At 47.0% G+C, this 23,138-nt stretch overlaps 3 protein-coding genes across 14 annotated transcripts in view; 2 read left to right on the top strand and 1 right to left on the bottom strand.

Moving 5' to 3' along the window:
• ABR (ABR activator of RhoGEF and GTPase) overlaps positions 1-3,333 on the top strand; it is a 103,610-nt gene extending 100,277 nt beyond the window's left edge. For all 6 annotated transcript variants that reach the window (XM_073315149.2, XM_073315150.2, XM_073315152.2 and 3 more), the window contains one exon: positions 787-3,333. In XM_073315149.2, coding sequence (XP_073171250.1) covers positions 787-876 — 90 coding nt within the window. In that variant the 3' untranslated portion in view covers positions 877-3,333. The remainder of the gene's footprint in view (positions 1-786) is intronic.
• A 1,725-nt stretch (positions 3,334-5,058) lies between these two features.
• Positions 5,059-9,234, bottom strand: TIMM22 (translocase of inner mitochondrial membrane 22). Of its 2 annotated transcripts, XM_073315167.2 has the most exons (5): positions 8,723-9,234; positions 7,691-7,887; positions 6,628-6,700; positions 5,432-5,554; positions 5,059-5,315 (listed from the first exon to the last, which is right to left on the bottom strand). In XM_073315167.2, the coding sequence occupies exons 1-4, from the start codon at positions 8,973-8,975 to the stop codon at positions 5,478-5,480; spliced, it is 600 nt and encodes a 199-aa protein (XP_073171268.1). In that variant the 5' UTR covers positions 8,976-9,234; the 3' UTR covers positions 5,059-5,315; positions 5,432-5,477. The 2 variants fall into 2 exon arrangements, with proteins under 2 accessions (XP_073171268.1, XP_073171267.1); XM_073315166.2 differs by having other exon boundaries at positions 5,059-5,554; positions 8,723-9,233.
• A 134-nt stretch (positions 9,235-9,368) lies between these two features.
• SPECC1 (sperm antigen with calponin homology and coiled-coil domains 1) overlaps positions 9,369-23,138 on the top strand; it is a 171,964-nt gene continuing 158,194 nt past the window's right edge. For 3 of the 6 annotated variants that reach the window (XR_012155359.2, XM_073315162.2, XM_073315163.2), the window contains exon 1: positions 9,371-9,461. The gene's annotated coding sequence lies outside the window, so the exon portion shown is untranslated. Of the gene's footprint in view, positions 9,462-23,138 lie in introns of all 6 variants that reach the window. The other 3 variants (XM_073315156.2, XM_073315164.2, XM_073315159.2) reach the window with 3 other exon arrangements.

Below are 23,138 nucleotides of genomic sequence, written 5' to 3' on the forward strand. Positions count from 1 at the left end.
GGGGGTACACCAGCAGGGCTGGCCTCAGCACCATTATACCTGCCGTGTTGAACTTGGTGGTTAACCCTGAACGTTTCTGGTCACCCAGCCTCCCTCATGCATCAGTCTGTGCTCTCCATGCATGCCTCGGCAAGACAACCTGGCGTCCTGCCCAGCTGGGAAACAGCAGACGCCACCCTGCTGGGAGACGGTTCTGCTGTTAACCAGATGGCCACCAGCTCAGCCCATTGGTTCAGCCAGGACCAGTCTCCTGCCTCTGCCTGATTCTAGAGCCAGAAAGCCCCAGAAAGCTGCTGGCCAGTGGTGCAAAGCTGCCTGGGGGGAGGCGGCTCTGTCTGCCTCAGCCAGGACACGTTCTGTGCAGCGTGGGTAAATCTGAGCGGGGCTGTGACTGGCTTTGGGGAGTATGGTAGTGTCTGGGTGACTCCCTAGCCCATGTGGCCCTCAGTAGGATGGGGGTGGGCTGCATTGTATTGTGTACAGCACCTGGCCCAGTGGGGTCCAATCCTGAGCAGGCCTCCAGGTGCCACCGCATTAAAAACCTGCAGTGGATCAGGCCCCTCAGCTTGGTGTTATGTGCATTCAAACAGCCCTTGTTTGGCTCTGGTTTCCCTGTGGGAGAAGGGCTGGGTTTAGTCACCTTCAGGGATAGGTTCGTCTCCTCCCCTGGCTTTTTACACTTGAAGGTTCTTCTAATGGCTGGAGGCAGGGGCTGGCCTGGCGGCTGTCCCCTCGCCAGCTCCGTGTCCAGCCCAGCCCTGACTCTCTCCTCTGCGTCCCCTGCAGGTCCAGGTTCTCCTTTACTACCTGCAGCATCCTCCCATCTCCTTCGCGGAGCTGAAACGCAACACACTCTACTTCTCCACAGACGTGTAGCCTGCGCTGAGAAGGCACCAGCCGCACACGAACCCAGCCTCCCAGAGCGTGGGGTACAGCACAGACTAGCCTCGCCCTGCGGGGAGACGGGCACTTCCCCAGAACAGTGCCCTCTGCATCTTTGGTACCATTTTGTACAAGTCTCCAACCCTGGCCCAGGCCCTGCGCGCCCTGTCTAGTAGTCGTGTCTTACGTACCTTCGTGGTCAGGAATTGTTTTTTATGTATATTCGTTCGACAGAAGAGGTAGTGACTGACGGGCCGCAAGCCCCTCGCTTCATTCATTTCCTGCCAGGCTCCCGTTCCTTCGAAGGCCGTTGCAACTCTCCTTTTGCCCTTCCCAGCTTCAGCCAAGCGTCCCTTCATCTCGCCCGCTCAAAGCCTGCAGCATCACACCAGTGCCTGTTTGGTTTGCCTCATCCCCTGGGCCTGCACGTGCAACGTTGGCTGGCCTCTTACATCAGAGGCTGAGAAGGGACCAAGGGCTCCCCCTTTCTACCCATCAAGACGACGAGCTCCACTTTGTCTTGCTGTCCGTGTGAACGGAGAACTCTGCTCCCTCTTGGAGCAAACCTTTGGCCACAAAAGTGGGTGGGGGGGGGCATTTTTAATGTCTGTCCCAGGTGCTTTACAGCTAGGGCCTGTGGTCTATGCTTTCTGCCTGTTTGTCGTGTCCTGTGTGGCTATCCTCCTGCTGTTTCTCCTCTCCCGCTGTGTAGGGTTGGGGGTAACCTGCTCTCTAGGATGGGGCAGAGGTGCCTTTGGCAGGCTTGTGTGGACAGAAGAAAGGGCTGTCCCATTACACTACCAATACTAACCTGCCTCCGTCTGGGTGTGCCAAGTGACTGGCTTCTAGCCCCCAGCTGTGTCTCCAGGGGACGTTAGGTACGGACGAGGTTCAGCCAGGAGCTCCCTGAAGCGCACCTGCTGGAGTGATCAGGTGGGGCAACGCCCCTCAGGCCTGCAGCACGAGGGAGGAGTGACTGTCCCGAAAGCCTCACATACCTCGTCAATACCAATGCCTTAGCCCTTGGCACCCGTTCCTCTCCCGTGGAGCACTGCCGCGAAGGCACAAATGAGCAGCTAGGCTTCCTTCCCCAGCATTACCCGGGGGCCTCTTCCCTCTGGGAGCTGCACTATGCAGCCTTTCCGCTGAGCTACCCTTCTGAGAACCAGGCGAAGGGGAGGGAGGGAGCCAGGCTCTGCTTTGGTACCACCAAGCCACACGCAGGCTGGCCCCTTGTAAACACTGCAGGAGGCTGCCGGAGTCTGTAGGACAACAGCTGCTTTTTGTCCCTTCCTGCACCAAGGTAAACAGCTTCTCAGCTGAAAGTGAACTCGAAGGGCAAAGCCTCGTGGAGATGGGGGCCTAGAAGGGGAAAGCCCACTGTGCTTGGAACAGGAGCTGGATTCTCCCCACGTGGCTCTCCCTCACTGCACCAGCCTGACATGGTGGAAGCTAAAGCACATCCATTCAGCCAGCCTGGGTACATGCCATTCTGCTGGGAGAGCTTCCCCCCAGCTTGTTCCCTTTGAATTCTAACCTCCAGCCCTTGGGGCAAGGCAGTGATGGCTCTGCCTGCTGGCTGGGATGTGTCCCACAGATAAACACTATCTTGTGTTCTCTTCTGTGGGCTCCTGCTCTTGTAGCTTGAGAGCACCCCAACCCACCCTGATTCCTGGAGCCCACAGACAGGTGCTGGGACCTGCCAAGGAAACTAACCCTGCCTTTTTTCTCCCCTCCCCCACCCCCTTTTCTTGGGGGGGGAGCTCTGCCCACTACCCCTACACCCTCTGTGCCAAATGCCGATGGACAGCTGGTTTATTTGGGGTGACCAAGCATATCCCTTGTAACAGCAGCGCTGCCTTTAACTGCTATTCCATGTGCTGTCTTAAAGACCAGCCTCAGGGGGGCTGAAGGCAGCTGCTAGCCCCACAGCACTGAAGCAGCTAAAGGGAGAGGGAAGTCTTGCAATGCCAGTCTAAAGGGCTTACACTCCAGCCCCCACGCTGCTGGCGACAGAGACGCGAAATGGCATTGGATGCACTGACCAGGTGTCGCACTTTGCCCTGGATAACGGGACTGAGTTTAGATCGAACTGCACAATGGATCCCTGCGTGTTTTATGTACCTACATCTGTCAACTGTGGTGTCATTCCGAAGGGAGACTCTGACCCACCCCCACACCAGTTCAAAGGGCTGGAGACCAGCCCCCTGCACAAGCTGTGGCAATCCCATGGGCTGTGTTTTCATTTTTCCTACAGCGGGGTGGGAGGTGTCGGACTCTTGTGGCTACAGGTAGAATAGAACGGTTCATTAATATTTGACTTCTACTAAGTTAAGATCTATTTTTGTTTGTGTTCTGTTTCAACTTCTGTAGATTATAAACTTTCAATGGATGTAAACCATGTGAAAAATATTAATAAAAAGCAAAGCCCTGACGTTTGCACAAAAAGTAGCTCGGTGGCGTAGATGTTTGCATCAAGAAGCAGCGAGCTGGTTATCTCCAACAGACGCTGCCTTTTCACTTTTTTTCCTTGCAGTGTAAATACTGCTATTTACTGCAGGCCTCTCTGAGGTCCAAGCACACATGGTGCTCCCGTTGGGCAGGCAGGTCTCTACAGCAAGGAGCTGCAAAGCCCAGCTGCTGCATGCTGTGTCACTCTGTGATCCACTGCTAAGAGCAGGAGCCAGCCCGTGCTGGGAACCTCTGAGAGCTGACCGGTCACATGGGGCTGGCTCCCCACCCCAGCTGAAAGTGGGGACACACGGGGTGGAAGACAGCAGCGTTTCCCTTCCCAAAAGGGACACTCAAGCACAGCTAAAACCCCGCTGCTGCTCTCACTGGACCAGTGCTGACATGGCTGTCATTACCCCAGCGCAGTCAGCAGCCTGTGACCAGGTGGCCACACTGGAAGCTGGAACCCACCCTCGTCTCAGGAGCCTGGGCTATAGACCACTTAAGAGAGTAGTAGTGGTTGAGCCATTCACAAAGGCAAACCAGGTTAATACCAGTTTAAGCAGGCCTGGGCCTACCAAACTAACCATGTTTGTTCTAAGGGGTGGGAACAGCGGTCTTAGAAACGTGGCAGCCAGAACTCACCCGAAGGCACCAGTTCATGGGTGCTAATGAACAATCAATTATGACTACACTACGGATAAGTCCATGGAGGAAGTCGGCAGCTATGGCAGACCAGCCCTTTCAGCACCACTTGGAAAGCTAAACACACTTAACCCATGCGTCCATCTCCTCCAGCCTGCTGTAGTAACACTCGACCCAGACTGTAGCTTTGCTCACTTCCCAGAATACCCTGCAGTGGTCCCAGGCTTAACATCTTCCCCTACATTCAATGAGAGAGTTCTAAGCACCTCTGTCTGCTGAACGCCACTTTCAGCCACAGCTCTGCACAGGCTTAGTTGAGATGGTGTAAGGCATCAGACTGCTTACAGCTGTTGCATACCCTGCGTGGCCTTGAACCTGAGTCTCCCTTTGGAAGAGCCTATCAACATGTACCTCCAGGCAGCATGCAGCTAACTAGCCATTACTGCAGCAGTCCCTCATCCCAGTGCGACAGAAACTCAGTGCATGATTTAATTGGCAATCAGCCTGAAATATGGCCTAAAGTCATACTCAAGTCCAGCTGGTAGCTCTAGTGCACAATAATACAGCTTCTAGTAATAGCCAGCACCACAGAGCATACAAAATCAGTGCCGCTTGGTTGTGGGAAAAGGATTGCATCCTCCTAAGTAAATAGGAAGCTCCCGACACTGTTCTAATGCAATGGCTTCCTAGTCTCTCCACAACTTTTTGGAGTTAACATCTTGATCCAACGGCAGATGAAGCAGTAGCTCATCACTTGCTGTGTTACTACAGTGAGATTAGCTCAGCTAGGCAGGCTTACCATATAATATTATGCTTCTGTCAACAAGCCGCTTTTTCCTAAATTGTTTGGTTGAAATGTTGTGTGTGGCAGCTCAGTCACTGGCATCACTAGGCAAAATGCCTTCTCACTTTGTTCTCGAAGACATGGTAAGGAAAGTTGGTTCCCATTTAGTTGTACTTTAAAGCATTGTATAGAGGGTTAGGTACGCTCCAGCGGATATTAAAAAATGCCTGGAATTAGTTATTCTTTCGCCCACACGGTCTTGTTTCTACCTAACAGAGCAGCACATTGCAAACCTGTTACTGTTAAACGTTCGCAGCAAACTGACAACCCAGCTTGCTGCATTTATTTATCAAGATTCTGACAGCTTGCCTCTTTCAGCACCAGCAAAACATTCCCCAGAAGTCAAACCCCAAAGGATCCGGAAGGCTTAGCGAGAAGAGGCTTAGTTCTTGGAAACTGACCGTTTATCCATTCCGATGATGACCCTGATCACCGTGTGCCCAAAAGACTGGCTCAATTCCAAGGAACTCCAGCACCTGAGCATGAAATAAGCCTGCCAGGGTGAGGGGTGAAAGGATTATCAGTCATTTCGGAAACAGCAGGCAATATCCTGCTCTGATCACTCCTCCAAAGGCAGGGAAGTAAGTCTGGTGAACCCACAGCTCTTACCAGCAGCACTGGAACACAAGTGAAACTTTCCCACAGGACTGCGTTGTTACCGTAGGTAATAATCAATCACTGCCGAGAAAGCAGCAAAGCCACCACAGCCAATGGCCCCTGCTTTTAAACCAGCTGCAATGCAAAAAGGGAAGGGAAAGAATTAGAAATGCCCTGCACTTCTTCCCATTTACTGGCTTATACTGCTGGCCTTAAAGAGGTCCCAGGATTGCAGTTTTCCGTGCAGAGAATCTTGCACTCCAATTTTAATTGGATTAGGGGACTTAGATGCATCCCCGGAATTTGGCACACACTGCACTTGGAACCACAGGGGCTGGGCCTGTGTGGTGCACTAACTGAGCTTTGTTATGGTTTCTCTGCCTCTGAAGGGCTGCAAATGAATATTTCCAGCTCTGATGCAATGGCTGGATTCACTTGGCTCTGAGCTCAGCACTGCAGGTGACTTAGGGTGGCTGAACAGTATGATGGGGACAGAAAGGCAGCAGCTGCTTTAAGAGCTCCGAAAGGATTTGGTCCAGGCCAGACACAGTATAATAGACTTAATTAGGAGCCCTTTCTAGAGCTGTTTTGCTTCCCTTAATGCTCTTTGGGAAGACTCTTTTTTGAGGAAGGGAAAAGAAGGCAGAACTCCAACTTTGCTGAAAAGCACCACAATCCTGTGCTTCAGCACAACCACAGCTCCCCCTTCCAGGCATATTCTTAACAAGGGAGCATTTGGTGGGTTCTTGCCAAAAGCCCAGGTGCTAAGCAGTGACTGGTGCTGGACTATGCCCCATTCTGATGGCTACTAGCTAGACTCGCTCTGGGGCGCCAGCTGCTGCTGGCATTTCCTAGGTGGTATTTCCTGTGCAATATTCCGTTTAAGTGGTTATTCTACATCTTATCCAAGTGTAATAACACCCAAAGTTACTCTGAAAACCTTGAATAAAAATATTTTTCCATTTGACTGATGCTTGTGTATAGTCAGTTTCACTGTACCTTTTATTAGCAGGGAAGCAGATGCAGCACCTAAAGCAAATTTAACTCATTTTGAACCATTACAAGTTCCATGGTGATGCCCCCTTAATACTACATGGAAGTGTCTGCACTTGGGATGTCTAGAAAAGATTGCAGTACATCCATGTAGCTGGCAGTCTTGGCCAGAGCCAGAGCTAGGACAGAAACAGTTCAAAGTAAGTGCTACTAACCTCTAAAGCCAATGGCTCCTCCAGTGATGCACCCACTAACAACACTGTTCTTCCAGTCTGATTTTCCACGATACTGTGGAATGGAGAAACGCAGTGGAGTCACAGTAGGAAAGTGCACGTGGAACTATTAGCATAGCTACTTAATGTTAGTTTTAGAGAATAAAAACACCCCTCCAGTCCCCTTGACTCACAGCTGACCATGCTTGTCCCTAATTTTCCAGTAGATAGCAATGTTGACCTTTGGTGTGAGACTTCTTGGGGGAAGGGGGAGTATTACCTAAGACACTTAGGGTACATCTACACAATGAAAAGCCGGGGGTTGGTCTATATCAGCTGGTTTGGGCTGTGGGGCTATAAAACTGCAGTGTAGACATCCAGGCTGGAGCTAGGCTCCAGCCCAAGCCCGAATGTCTACACTACAGTAGCCCCGTAAACCTGAGTCAGCTGACAAGGGCCAGCTGTGGATGTTTTATTACCGTGTAGACATACCCTTATTCTTCTACATGAGTTAATTACACTTTCCAATTAAAATAAAGAAACTTGTTGCCTTATTTCTAAGGAAATATGAAAGTCAAGAGTTTTAGCAGTGAGACAAGCAAGGTCACTTTGCTCTCTAGCTACACAATGAGATCCAGGACTTGATCCAGAATTATCCTCCAAGACCTGATTTTCACGCCAACCTCCTTTTTGCTTCTAAAATGTTACAGGCCCAAATAATTATGGGTACAACTGATAGGGAGATTTTTTTTTTAAAAAGGTTGGCTAGGCTTTAAAATATAGTCCCCAAAATTAACCATATATTTATCCAGCCCTGGAACTGGAATGATCTTTGTTACCAAGTGTGCCCTAAGAGGGTTGTTCTGTACTTTTTTCTGTTATAACAAGGAATCAGAGGCTGGAAAACACCAAAAACCAACAGGCTAAGTGTGCTTCATTTTCCTCCTAGAGCTGTTTTCCACCACCCAAGGTTGCTTTAGTGTAGCTCAAGAGCAAGTTAGGTAGGAATACACACATGCCAAGGGTTTCTAAAGAAAAACAGAAAGCATTTCTGTTGGCTACTTACAGATTCTACTAGACATTCAGTACAGGAGAACATAGCACCCACAATGGCAAAGTTTTTGGCATAGGACATCCCTCGTTGTCCCATATCTTTAAGGACTTCTTTTGCAGTTGGTGTACGATAGGGATCCTTGGGATCAAACCCTACATTGGTATCAATGCCTGCTGTGAATACACCAAATGCTCCTCCCAAAACAAAACCTAAAGAAGCCAAAAAAACCCAGTGAGAATAGAATGTTTCCCCATTGATTGCAGCAATGCAGCACGGTCATCACAACAAACATCCCAGCATCCTGATATGTTACAGCTTGTACAAGACATTTGTGGTCAGAAGAGTGGACTTCTCCCCAGAGTCACATTACTAACATAGCGCATCTCCAAGCACCCAGGGCCAGTAATGGAGAGCCCGGTGTACAAAGCGGGAAACTGAGGCACAGGGAGAGAGAAGTAACTGACCGGAATATAAAAACTGGGCCAGGCCAATGGTGCAGCTAGCCCAGTATCCTGTCCTCTGACAGACGCCAGTGCTAGATCCTTCAGAGGGAATGAACAGAACAGGGCAATTACTGAGTGATCCATCCCCTGTCGCCCAGTCCCTGCTTCTGGCACTCAGAGATTTAGGGACCCAGAGCACGGAGGTTGTGATCCTGATCTTCTTGGCTAATAGTCATTGATGGACTTGTCCTCCATGAACGTATCTAGTTCTTTTTTGAACCCGGTTTTAGCATCCCCTGGCAAGGAGTTCCACAGGGTGGCGTTGCCTTGTGCGAAGAGGTATGTCCTTAGGTTTGTTTCCAACCAGCCGCCTGTTCATTGCATTGGGTGACCCCCCCCCCGTTCCCTATCCACGTTCCCCGCTCCACTGGTGATTTTATAACCCTCCATCACCCCCCGCGGCCCCTCCTTGTAACACCCCAGCCCGGGTCAGGACAGGGGGCTCCAATCCGGGCGCGGCCCCGGCAGCTCGAGCGGCGGGAAGGGGAGATGGGCGCCGGCTGCCACCCGCCCCCGTGCCGGGCGCGGCCCCGCTCCGCACCTCCCACGCAGGCCAGCGCCGCCTTGAACCCGCAGCTCTCCATGACCCGCTCGATCAGCTTCTGCTCCTCGCTCCTGGGCGGGGCCGGGATGCCCCCCAGCGCGGCGGGGTCCAGGGCCCGGGCCTGGCGCGGCCCCCGCCGCTCCCCCACCAGGTGCTCCAGCAGGAGGCTGTACTGTAGCTGGGCCGGCGCGGCCGGCTCAGGCCGGGGGCCGGCGGGCGCGCCCCCCGCCGGGGAGGAGGCCGCCGCCATGACAGGCCGGGTAAACTCAGTCGCTGCCTTCCCAGCCGTAGATTCCACACTCGAAGTTGCAAGGGTGGGGGGTGCTTCTGCCCCAACCCCCTGTGGTTCCGCAGCAGCCGATTCGACACAGTGGAACTCCGCGCGGGCGGTCTGCGACCCCCCTCGTCCCAGCAGACTACAACTCCCAGCATGCCCGTCACCGAAGGGCTAAGGTGCGCCGGGATTCATGGCTCTTGTAGCCCCTCTCTAACCGCTATGCGCCTGTACCCCGCAAAGAGACTATGACTCCCGGCATGCTCCGCCGCTTCAGGCCTCGCCGTACCGCCAGGCTCCGCTGCGCGCGGCATCTTGGGATTCGTAGTCCGGAGGGTCTGAGAGGAAGAACCACATTTCCCAGGGTGCCCCGCGGCAGCTCGCCCCCTGGCGGCCGTTAGGACCGTTGCCGAAGAGAGGAAAGGTGCTTGCGGCCAGAGCATCCTTGGGAGGAGGCGGCAGGTGAGCGGGGCTGGGGCGGGCTGTCCCTGGGGGCCTCTCCCAGGGCAGGGCCAGGGGGGTGGGAGGCAGAGGGGCCGTTCTGACAGGAGGCTGGGGCCTCGGCCATGGCAGGAGGGTCCCTGGTGGCTGCCCCGCAAAGGGGGGCGGGAGGGACCCTGGGCTCTAATGCAGGGGGGCATCCTCAGGGAGGCCACAGGTGCCAGCGGTTACTTGGAGGGCAGCCAAAGTGCCGGGTGTCCTCTCCCCCTCTGGAGCCCTGCAGCCACCCTCAGGCCTCAGGCAAAGCCCTGGGTCCCGGTGTGCAAGGGGCCACGCTCTGCCTGCTGGCCAGGGAGAGCAGGGCTGTGCCCTGGGTGGCTCTCATTGACACTGCGCGGTGGCCTTGCCAAGGTGCCCGATTCCAGAGAGGGAGGCTCCGCTGCCCTTCAAGCAACCAAGCCTTTATGGGTACCTGTGCAGTAGGGTTGGTCAAATGTCACCCACAGAGTCCTACGATGCACCCCCTGACTTTCTCTTGTCTTCTGGGGTGAGTGGCCCCAGGAAGTTGATAGGTCCCAGCATCTGAGGTGGCTGCTTGAGCTAAGACAAGGGCAGCTCCACTCCACTTCATTTTACGTACATTAGACAGAGAAACACCAGGTGGACAGATGTTGTCCATGCAGCCCCTCAGCTGAGCAAAGTTTGGATGTCCCTGGCATAACATAGCACTCATGCCTGGGGGTTTGTACAGATCAGGGGGAGAGAGAGAGCTCAGTGGTTTGAGCATTAGCCTGCTAAACCCAGGGTTGTGAGTTCAATCCTTGAGGGGGCCATTTAGGGATCTGGGGTAAAAATTGGGGATTGGTCCTGCTTTGAGTAGTCGGTTGGACTAGATGATCTCCCGAGGTCCCTTCCAACCCTGATATTCTATGGTCAAGGGGCACTGAGAGTTTATACAACATCTGTCTTGCAGTCACAAAATGCAATCCTGATTAGTGTCAGATCAGGAAGGGATTTTAACTCTTACACTACTGTTTATTTTGTTTGGCAGTAGCATAGAAACTTCCCATTAATACTTCCCACCTTGATAAGCTTACCCCCCTTAAAAGGGAGGCTGTAAGCTAAAATAAATACTTCAGTCATATATGCAATTTGTTCATGCTTCATTTTGCTCAGTAGTGGCATAGCTGGGCCAGTTTCACTTTTTGATTCTCATGCACTAGCACAAGTCTGTTGCTAAGCTTGCTGCAGGGAAGGGAAGGATGGGTTTAAAACCAAACAAAATGTTTTTGTTATAGTTCTATGGAAAGTTTTTACTATTAATATATTTTTTTAAAATCTGCAGTTTTTGGCCTAACCGTCAAGGAATAACTGTTATGGTGAGAATGGGTTGCTTTGAGGCACTGAATTTTAATAATTTAAAATGTTAGAAAACATTGTAATGGTTATTTTAAAAAGGAATTTATGAACTAAAAGTGACTCATTTCCATGTATCCCTCTGAAAATCAGACCCATGGTCTGAACTGAGTTAGATGCATTAGATGTTCTGTAGTAGATTGTCCTGGTTTTCCTTTTCTCTTTTACCTCAGCATTGTTACTTGTTTACAATTACACACATGCAGATCTGGATAATTCTGTGCAAATATGTTTAACGCTGTACAATGGTTTATTTTCCCCTTCAAATATTTTCACTATACGCAGTTGAGCACAACATCCTGACTTGTGCACTGAGTTCCACTGCCCTCTACTGGCTTCTCAATTCTATTCCCTCTGTAACTGAATACAGTAAGTACTCAAGTCTCTTGGTATAAAAAGGAGGAGCCAGGGTGTTCTTCATGAGGAGAACTGAACTTCAGAACTCCCTCCCTCCCTTGATCCAAAATAGCCCAGATCTGCTGATCTTCAAGGCACCTGCAAAGCCCATTTATTTCCCTACGATTTTGTGTGAGTGAGAGGTGTGTTGAGGGCTGGGACTTGTGCACTGAGAGTTGGGCTCTCTTTGTGGCTGGAGTGTTGTTTTGGATTATTTTTTCCCAGATCCGTGATTTGGGATTGAAAGGGTGTGCAATTTATTCTTTCCATTTCTGGTGTGGTTAGCTGGCATCCAGGGTAATGGGGACAGGCTCCATTTATTGCCAGAACTTACATGATGATTGTCTTCTGATGTTTTCCCACACAATATCTTTCTTCTCATTATGAATGTCTTCCCCGTTTCCCAGTATCATGCATGCATGGGTTTATATTCTACATGTGAACTAAGACATTGATCTTACAAATATTTAAGCCTGTGCTTTTCTCTAAGTATGCAAGTCGTCCCATTGACTTTCATGGACTATTCATATGAGTAAATGTAAGTGTTTGCAGGATTGGGGCCTAGATAGTGTGACTGACAATTCTTGCTATGTGTGGGACAAGTAGAAACCTGCAGTGAACAAGCTGCTCACTCCAAACTTCAAATTCTCTCTCTCGTAATCACTCACTGGACGCTTGCAAGTTAGTGCTGTTTGAGCCCCTTCAGCACAAGCCTGTCATCTGAATAACTTGCCTGAAATTACACTGCCGACTAGGGTGACCAGATAGAAAGTGTAAAAAATTGGGACAGGGTTCAGGGGTAATAGGCACCTATATAAGAAAAAGCCCCGAATATCGGGATTGTGCCTATAAAATGGGGACATCTGGTCACCCTACTGCCAACTTGGAGTTGCTAAGCCCTCAATGTTCAACCTCTTCCAAGAAACCTCAGTTCTGTCAAGAGAGAGTGCTTGCTTTTTTTTTTTTTTTTTAAACTTGCATAGCCCTAACTGGAACTCTTTCCAACATTCTTTTGTCTCTCCTCCCTGTAATTAAAATGAAATGTGTTAAGGATGAAAGATCAATAGCTATTGTTTTTATAAAACACACTCAAGTGGCTGTTCTATACATTTAGGATCCGTTTAGTTTCACTAAAGGGTAGCACACAGGAGTTTTTAGGAGAGAATTGATCAGTGTCACTGAACCTTTGATTGGAGAATATGGACATGTAGGTCAGTGCCCTGAAGGACAGGGCTTTTAAACTGTAAATATAATATTCTTGTCTGAAACTCTGATTCTGAAGTATACCTTTCATAGCTGCAGCACCCGGACGGTTATTTTGGGTATTGCTGCAAAGAAAGTCTTTGCAGCTCTCGGAACCAATCACTCAAATCCCATAGTTATTCCAGAAATGACTTCACTGCATGAGAAGCAGTTTAGCAATGGAGACCAAAATAAATAAATCGTTTCCCTCTCTCTTCCCCCTCTCATCTTCCCCTTCCCTCCCGGAAAGGCTCTGGGCAGAAATGCTGCCAGCTTTGTAGGTCTCCTATAACTTTGTGGACAGTTAAGGAGCTGCAAGTATTTCTGCATAGAGGGCTATTTTTGTAGCTACCTGTGATGCTCTGAACTGCTGCTACTTGTGCCGAAGAAGAGCAAAAATTAGCCAAACAGGGATGTCTTTAAGACTCAGCTACCACAGTGTTGGATGTAGTGTAGAGTATTGCCAGCCCCGAGTGTTGAAAAATCATGAGTCAGGCCTCCAAAGTCATATGATTGGCTTGAAAATCGTGAGGTTTAAAAATAACACATTTGGGGTTCCTTTTATCTGCCTTCTGCTGTTTGTCCTTAGTGATCACGTTTTCAAGCTTTATCCATAGCCGTGAGGCTAGACACTTTGTGTGTGTGTGTGTTTTAATGAAAATTGAAAGTCTCACCTACTAACATGACTCCAGGGGCTGGGGCTTTAAATAAAACACTGAATATCACAGTACTCATGATAAAATCCCAAGAGCTGGCAACACTGACTATAAGAAGCTAGGTAGGCTGGTTGCTGAGAAGCTGCTTCCCCACATGTCATTCACTGTGACTATGGGTGCTCTGAATGCCTGCAGAGAGGGCTGAAGCTGTTGCACTGATGTGGTTTAGAGCAGTGTTTCTGAATGACTGGTCCGAGGATCTGTGCCAGTCCCTGAAATCTCCCTGACACAGTTTAGGAACTCAACAAGCCAGTCCTTGGTATCTAAAAGGTGGAGAAACACTGTTTTAGAGTATGATCCCAGCTGGGACTTCTACCCTCCTTTGGAAGCGGGAAGTGCCTTTGCAAATAAAAAACACTGGTCATAGGTTTTAGGGCAGTTTGCAAAGCAGGTGGTGTCAAGCCATATTCTGGTTGAGGTTATGGCTTGTTTTGCAGTTGGGAATCCATTCCCTTCTTTTCTACTGTTGACTCGGGGCCTTTTCCACCTTTAAATTTTTTTGCTGCATTCATAATAAATAGGTTCAATGGATAGAGCAGGAAATTGGGAGCCAGGACTCTTGGGTTCTGTTCCCAAGTCTTACTCACTGACATTAGGGGAGTTACTTTACCTCGCTGTTCAGCCATCTATAATGTGGTGATGATGATACTTTAACTAAATTTGTTTACTGTTTGTAGAGCGGTTTCAGATCCTTGGATGGAAAGCTCAAGAGTACAATATCTAGTGAAATCTGCCCGCTCTCTGAATTCAGCAAGTGAAAGCAGAAGTTGCTTCATCTTCTGAACCTCACTCAATTTGTTCATAAAATGCAAACCAAAGCTCAAAGTAGGCTGAGGAGGGGATTACTTCTCTACTGAACTGACAGGGCTTTCCAAGCTGATAACAGTTGTCATTATTCTGCTGAACCACCAACATAACCATAAAGACGTGGGCTGTAGCCCACGAGGGCAGGGATTTGAGAGTTAAGGCTGAAAAGACAGTCTGGTGCACTAAGCTCCTGACTCCGGTTAGCATAAGACAGACTGTTTACATTTTTTCCAAAGCTTTCTCTTAGGACCAGGTAGGCCTGTTCCATGTGACTGCGTTTTGCAATTTGGCAGGAGGCATGAGACTTGGGTTTGGGGGATATTCGTCTGAGTCTTCCTGTTTTCTCTCTCTGTGTCTAATGTATTGTAAGTATTTTGTATTTTTAAGTCCTTTGAAGAATGAGACCCTCTACTGTGCAGGGTATCTGTGCTTTTCATTTGGTCCACCCCTTTCTCTATCCCTTCACCCTGATATCAGAGATAATTGTGTTTTCGCCCAGTGATTAACAATTTTAAAAGTACGTAACATCTCGTAACTCATGTGCTAAAACGATGTGTATCAAGTTTTTTGATGTCCCCTCCCAGGGAAGTAAGCTTTTGTTATAGGAGCCTGGGTTCTCTTCCAAGAAACCTGGCTTAGTCCAGAAAGAAGTCAATGTAGGAGGGCAAGTGCTGTGGGGGGAGATGCAGTGAAAAGGCAAAGGAATCCTCAGTTTGGTAAATGACATTCAGGCTTTGTCAAGCTGCTGAGATGCTCCTGATATTAAGGACCAGGGGCCCAGTCCTGCAATCCCTCTGTGTGGAACACCCATGGAATCCATATGGAACACAATGGATTAAAAACAACAGTGTGTTACATTTCTATCTCCAATTCATGGAAAAAAGATGGATTTAACTCAGCTGCAGATACCTGCAGGTACGGGTCTACTCACCACAACCTACCCTATAGCACACAATAGGGCACCATTTCCCTTGGGCCATACCCATACCCACTAGACTTGCACACAGATGGGACCCTTTGTAGTTAGATTTACCCTCAGCTTGCTGTAATGGTGAGAGCTGTCGCCTGCAGGACACCTTCCCCTTCACTGTTCCTGGACCCCATGCAGTTGGAGTGGATGGAAAGCACCAGTGCAAGGGGAAAAGCACATCAAGTGCCTCCATCTGAATTCCATCTCGTGCAGAATCCACTTTGATGAGAGGAACCCCCTTAAAGTGAGGTTCAGAGGGCAGGGCCGTCCCTGGCAGCCCAACACCAAGGAAGGATAAACAGCAGCACACTGTGGAATGATTTATTTGGTGGCACCCATACAGTGTCTGATCACAAGCTAAAACCTTTCGTATCTCAATCTTGTAATATCCCAAGTGAAATATTGCCCTTTCAGTAACTCAAACATACTTCACAAAAATGTGGTCAGGTATCCAAATCTGCAGGTTCCTCTTGCTTGTGCATGGGTCAAAATCTATAACTATTTAAAGGCCTCTTAGTCTTTATTATATTTTTGGCAGTGTGTTATTCTCCAATGACTAAACTGCAGCTATTGCACTGAGGCCTTCAGAACCAAAACAATATTTCTCTGAGTGTGTTCACTTGAAATAGCTCATTTGGTGAGCTGCTCTTCCCTTTTGGATTTGGATAGAATGGGAATTCTGGGTCCAACTCAATGATGCTGTAAGCCGGTACATCTCCATAGACTCCAGTGCTCCAGAAATAAATCGGGCCCTCTGGTTCGAAGCCTTCTGTGAATCCATCATCCAAAAGCTTCCCAGTGTCTAACTGATGTGATGGAGTGAGTTACCTTTAAATATCCATTAACTCTAATGGTCACCATGGTAACTGCTGTAACGGAGCATCTTGCTGGTAGGTTGCCCAGCTCCCTGAGTTATTACAGTTTAATGCTCAGAGCCTGTTGGATTCACAGTTGGGCAGAGGTCACAAATGTCAGAAAGGAAAACACTATATATTTTAAATCTTTATGGAAGGGAATCTTGTTGCTGGTGAAAGGAGTGGGATTGACAGCCCTAGAGACTGATGGCATTGGCCCACAGAAAAGGGACTTAATGGGCAGTAGTGGAGCAACTTTTCCCCATCTGCTACCCCCTCCCCAGTGTGCTCCAACCGTGTCAGGAGTGATCTAGTAGAGGGTGGGACAACGTCAGTCTCTTTGACTGATTCAGTGCTTGGCCTGTCTCCAGGAATGTTAACAAGGGAAATGGTGTTACTCTAGTTGTGAGATGGATAATACGAGCAAGCTTAGACTCACCGACTCATTGAACCTTGGTCACCAAACAGCCACCAGGCTGTAACGTCTTTCAGTCACTATCCACATGGGCCAGATTTCAGCTAGAGAGCTGGACAGGAAGGGCCTGATCCAAAGCCCACTGAAGACAAAGGAAAGACTCCCATTGCCTTCAATAGGCTCTGGACCAGAACCTAAGGTTCTCTATCTCCTTAATAGTTAGAACATTGGCTAAGTTTTCTATTTAATTTGAGGAAGAAATAATTCTTCTTTCTATGGAGATGTCTAGCTCTTTGGTTAAACATGTTTAACTCTTCATTTGTCTCTTCCTCTCTGCATTTCCTGAGAGCTGTTTGAACTAATCAGTGGACTGAGCATGGGCTGGGAACTAGGAATTCCTAAGCGATAATTACCTTCCACTGATAAAGTCATTTTTAAGTTACTAGCCTAGGCACCCATCTGCTCTGATGATGGATGAAAAAGAGTGACACTGGAGTTGCCTAGGCAAATGAGAGAGCAGAGTTGCCAAAGCTGATTTAATTTCTTTGTTTCCTCACTGGTAAAAATGGGAATGAAAACACTGATTCCCCTACCTCACAGGATGTCCAGAGTTAACATTTACAGGGCTTGGAGGAGGAAAACCCTCTGAGTGCTAAGGAATTTTATCACTGGACTGCTTGCTACATGGCTTCCCACTTTTCTGTGCACCCATGCTGTACCTTTTGCACTTCTCTAACCTTCTTGCTCTGCTCCTCCAGCCGCTCTGCACAGTGAGCTTGGTGCCTTGCCCTGCTGTCCCTCGCAGCCCCTTCCCCCTAGCTGTTCTTGCTGCTCTTTCCACCTGCCTTTTTACACCGTTGATCTTGCATGGTGTTATGCAGACAAAACTACACAGGATCGTTTCAGGGGACAAGACAAGATGTCACGTTTATTATAATAACACAATTTGATTTAAGACCAATAACTAATATCTAATACCTGTGTGCACACACACACACCCACACCCCGAATGTCACTTGGGTTTGTAGCTTGTGGCGGCTAACTGGCCAGGAAAGCTGGGCATAAGGAAGAGCTGGGTCTCTGTTGGGCGCGCACCGATGCCCTTCCATGTTGGCAACAGAATGTTACTCTTCAAATTCTTCCATCTCACCCATCCTTTTTGTAGGCTTTAGTTTGAATCCAGAGTCTATAGGTCTTGCTGTGTCACGTTGCCTCTGGGTTTGGTGTGATTGATCACCCTTCAATTACAGACATGACTTTCAGCCTGGGACCTGGCTTTGATGTTTCTTCACTTGTACTTTTGTTCTTTTCTTTTGAGGGTGGAATCTTCTTGCTTTGCCAGGGTTGTTGTCTGCATCTTCAGCAGTTGGTGTTTACACTTTATTTCATCAGACGGGTGGGGCTGGAGGTTGATTCCATCATCCATACATACCTCATTCACACATCTAAACTACACTAATAAGATTACAGCAGGGTTTTGCAAAAATGAAGGTTGCAGCAGGGTTTACAAAATGGAGTTTGGGACAAGTTAAAATGGAGTTTGAGTTACAATATGGACAAGTGTAAGGAATGGCAAACAGTGAACAGAAGTTACAGTGTTGAAGCAGTGCAAGTTTCAGTGATTTGAGCAGCAATTAGCCAGTTATTGGGGTACCTGGTTTTATGACTGACTGTAGTTTCCTTCATAAAACTTTACTTATGACGTTATATTAATAAAGTGAACAATTAAAAACAATTTCATTGATCAGTTCTACAATGGCCGCTGTTCAGCTTTCTTCACTTGGCATGCCTGTGCATACTCAGTGCACATTTCTTCCGTTCTGATACCATTTTGGCTCTTGCGGGATTTTGTTCAGCTTTTAGAAAAGGAGGACTTGTGGCACCTTAGAGACTAACATATATTTGAGCATAAGTCTCTAAGGTGCCACAAGTCCTCCTTTTCTTTTTGCGGCTACAGACTAACACGGCTGCTACTCTGAAACCTGTTAAGCTTTTGTTCAACTTTTTCTGACTGGCAGACTGTCCCCAAACTTGGTTGAATATATCTTCCTCTAACTTTATGTTCTGACGATCTTGCATCATTGCTTTCTTATTTGAATCTTTGCTGGAGACTTGAATTAGTCACTTGCTTTTCAGGGAACTTCAAGAGCTGAGAGTGCTTGCTCTAGTCCCAATAGATCAGTCCCAGTTCTATAAACTGTGATTCTTCAGGGCTTGGACAGAGACTAGGAGAGAGGATGTGTGAATGTAATGATACGTGTTAACAGGGAACTAGCCCCAGTGTCCTGGACATGTTCCATTTATATGAATTACATTTTACAAAACTAGATGTACCCCAATTTTCCCCTCTTAAATGCTACTGTATAATATTGCTGGTCCAGAGCTAGTTGTATCCGTAGGCGGATGCAAGTACCCGATTTATCGCTTGTAAAATGCTTTGGGTTCCTTTAGGATTCAAGGAGCTAAAGAAATGCAAGGAGATTGTTATTTTGTTCATTATCAGAGTGAGCCCACCTACGTGCAACATCTTTTGTTCCCCAGGGAGTCAAAAGGTTTATGCCATATGTAGGTTGCTAGGACTTCATTCTAGCTACTTTCTTGCTTCTCTGCTCATTGTGTCTGTTGCCTTCAGATTTTGAAGGGTCTGAGTGGTATTTCTGTTTGTAAATCAGGCTGATGTTCATGGTAACTGTGCTTTAGAAGAAAACATGACGATGAGCCCTGGACCTTGTGTAGTAATTTGCTTTCAATTTCTGGGTCTTGTGTTTGATGACAGCTGATAGTATTGTGTGCATCTGTGAAGAATAGACCAGCCATTTGTTTTAAGGAGAAGTTCATGCTGGTGACCCATGAATCCTGGAAGTGGAGGTATTTGCTCCTAGTTGCTTCAGGGGCAATTAAAACCTGAGGCATATGCCAACTGGACACCTCTTCTGCTGAATTTAGAAATGTCCCAATTGATTTTAGCTGCAGTAAGATGATTATTGTGTGTTAAATATCTGTGAATTGGGGGTTTGCAGCTATGTAATTTCTATGATTAGCAACCATGTAATACAAAGATTTAATCTTTACTGTATATAAATCATGAAAGCAGAGCCAGAATCTCAGAATGGAATTTCCTTGCATTCCATCAATGCATATTTCTTAATATTTTATAATAAGTTACAGTTAGTTCTGAGAAGATTTAGGCCTAGAAAATTGTCTTGTTAAGTGGCTAATTTTGAGTGGCAGCCTTTAGGAATGATCACCTATTTGGGAGTGAGGAACTGCTCAACTCTAATCCAGACCTTCCCACTGACTCTCTGGATTTGGTCAAGTCCGTAAAGTCAACATGTTCAAAAGACTTCAAATATTGAAAAATTTGAAAATCAGAAAAAAGCCACAAGAATGATTAAATGATTAGAAAGCCTGCCTCAACAAAGAGAAGGTTAAAGGGTGACTTGATCAGTCTATAAATTCCTACATGGGGAAGAAATATTTAATAGTGGGCTCTTCAATCTAGGAAGAAAAGCATAAAATGATTCAGTGGCTGGAAATTGAAGCTAGACAAATTCAGACTGGAAATAAAGCATACTGTAAATTTTTAACAGTGAGAGTAATTAACTATTTGGAACAAGTTACTAAGGATCATGGTGAATTCTCCATCACAGACAATTTTTAAATCAAGACTGGAGACTGGATGTTTTTCTAAAAGATCTGCTCTAGGAAGTTCTCTGGCCCGTGTTGTAGAAGAGGTCGGGCTACATGATCACAGTGGTCCATTCTGGCCTTGCAATCTAGGAATCTATGAAAAGTAGCCTCTGATTTTGAGTGCTTAACTTAAAACAACTTGAGTCTGATTTTCAGAGATGTTAAGCATATGTACATCTAGCTGAAGTCAACTGGCACTGCAGGAACTTGGTACCTCTGAAAATTGGACCACTAACTTCTATGTTCCTCACTTGCCCCGTCTCTAAACTGGATATTGCTAGCCTATATCAGTAACTTGTCTGATGTCTGTAAAGCACTTTGAGATCCTGGACTGAGGGTAAGAAGGAAGCACTAGTATTTTATGATGTCCATAATCAAACTTCATAGCTAGCTGCACTCAGAAACCCTGCCTTACATTAGAGAACCCATTAATCTCCTGGGATTTGAAGTATATGTGCTTCATCATTTTTCTTTATCAGTTTGTCCTGATTCTTGTTGCTGCTGGGCCCCCGGGCATGCATCTTGTATAGGAGCTGTGTCCTGCAATGCTGCAGCTGTTCTAGGGCTGTCAGCAGTTCCACTGGAAGCCCCTCAAAAACAGAGGTGACAACTCAGCTGTTTTTATGTATATCATCCTGAAATGCACCATAAAGCTCTAAGCCTAGAGATACCCTGCACCAGCCCATTGAATTCAGTATATTCTATTTCAAAGCAGCCTCAGACACACATCCTGGCCAATCCTAAATTCCTTTTCCTGCTCTGAGAGTTGGTGGCATGCAGCAAAAATGTAGTAATGTGGTGGTTCTGGGGAAGCACCTCACAATGTCAAATGACCATCTTCTTAGTTCCTATTATATTAGCTCTGGGGGAACATGCACCTGATCCCATGCCATCTTTTTCAGCACTTCAATCAAGGAGGAGCAGCCGGGGAATGTACCTGCTGGGCTGCCTGAATAGTCCAGTTACAGCCAGGTAGAGGGCACTTACTAAGCTGCTTGAACAGGGTCACTCTCAATGGATTGTTAATGGGATGATGGCCTCAAAACATATACAATGGGAAAGTAGCAGTGAAAGTGTTCAGATAAAAAATGGAGACCCCCCAAGCCTCTAGTTCACTCTCCACTTGCTACATTGGGCATTAGTTGTTATTATTTTTCATAAGAATACAACGGCACTTTCTTCACCGCTCATGACTTGTCCTGAGGGTGCACAGCCCCCACTGGGGAGCACTAAGTCATAGCTGGACATTCATTTCACTTGTAAATGTCTTGCCCTTTTGAATGGAAGGGAAAACAACAGTAAAGCTACCAGTTTCAGAGTAACAGCTGTGTTAGTCTGTATTCGCAAAAAGAAAAGGAGTACTTGTGGCACCTTAGAGACTAACCAATTTATTTGAGCATAAGCTTTCGTGAGCTACAGCTCACTTCATTGGATGCATCCGATGAAAGCTTATGCTCAAATAAATTGGTTAGTCTCTAAGGTGCCACAAGTACTCCTTTTCTTTTTAGTAAAGCTACCCTTACTCCAGCGAGGGGTTTTAACGGGCTTTTTCTACCCCTCACTTATGTCACACTCACATTACTGAAGCATGTCACCACCTTCAGCTTTTCTGACCCATATTTTTGTCAGTGATATATCCATTGCTGCTGAGAGAACCTTGTATCAATTAGCACAGTTTAAAACAGGAAGAATGCTTCATTTCATTGTCTAAGCCTTTGTTTTCTTTGTAATTATGATGCTGGTTTTGGTACAATATATATATATATATTGTGGTTTCTCATGCTGTAATTTCCATAGCGATCAAAGATTTAGGAACCAGCCATGTTAGTCCTCAGTCAGATTCTTGAGTACACAGGCCACTGCCTGCACTTTTCTTTTGGGCAGAAGTAAGTGCAGATCAGTTTCTACTCCCTAAACTTTAGGGCACAGGCAGTGACATTGGCACATCCCAGTCCCCCCCCCCCCCCCATCATCCCAATTGCATAATTTTGCAACTGGAATTCCTGTGGCTTCAGAAAATTCCAGCAGATGTTCCTTAGCCCTTCTATGAGCCTCTCCGTAGTCTCTTTTCTCTATCTGCTACTGGAAGGTGTAAGTGATTGTGATTGATGGTGCAGCCAGAGAGTGGAATGCTGCCAACAGTGCACCATCTGGAAACTGATCTAATACCAATTTACACCAAGTAGAAACCAGTTTCAGGGTATAGTCTTCTGGCTGTCCTCTCTGCAGCAGACGCTGAAAGCACATAAACTGCTGACTCTGGGGTAAGTTACTCTTCTGCTGAAACTGTAAAGGAAAATATATTAAAGGGCTTTGAAAACACCTTGGTTCAAAGTAGTGCTTGCAACATGTTGTTATTGCAATTAGAGCTGTCAAGGAATTAAAAATATTAATTACACGATTAAAAATATTGTACTGGTAAACAATAATAATACCATTTATTTAACTATTTTTTGATGTTTTCTACATTTTGAATATATTGATTTCAACTACAACATAGAATACAAAGTGTACAGTGCTCACTTTCTATTTATTTTTGAATACAAATATTTGCACTGTAAAAAACAAAAGAAATCGAGTATTTCAACTCACCTAATACAAGTACTGTAGTGCAATCTCTTTATCATGAAAGTTGAACTTACAAATGTCAAATTGCATACAAAAAAATAACTGCATTCAAAAATAAAACAATATAAAACTTTAGACCCTACAAGTCCACTCAGTCCTACTTCAGCCAATCACTCAGACAAACAAGTTTGGTTGCGTTTGCAGGAGACCCCACTTCTTGTTTACACTGTCACCTGAAAGTGAGAATAGGTGTTCGCATGGCACTGTTGTAATTGGCGTCACAAGATATTTATGTGCCAGATGTGCTAAAGATTCATATTTCCCTTCATGCTTCAACCACCATTCCAGAGGATATGCATCCATGCTGATGACGGGGACTGCTCAATAACAATCCAGAGCAGAGCGGACTGACGCATGTTCGTTTTCATCATCTGAGTCAGATGCCACCAGCAGAAGGTTGATTTTTTTTTTCATTTTTTATTTTTTTGGGTGGTTCTGGTTCTGTAGTTTCTGCATCGGAGTGTTGCTGTTTTAAGACTTCTGAAAGCTGCTCCACACTTCGTCCCTCTCAGATTTTGGACAGCACTTCAGATTCTTAAACCTTGGGTCCAATGCTGTAGCTAT

The sequence above is a fragment of the Lepidochelys kempii genome, chromosome 17 (assembly GCF_965140285.1).
Source record: "Lepidochelys kempii isolate rLepKem1 chromosome 17, rLepKem1.hap1, whole genome shotgun sequence".
Lineage (NCBI taxonomy): Eukaryota > Metazoa > Chordata > Testudines > Cheloniidae > Lepidochelys > Lepidochelys kempii.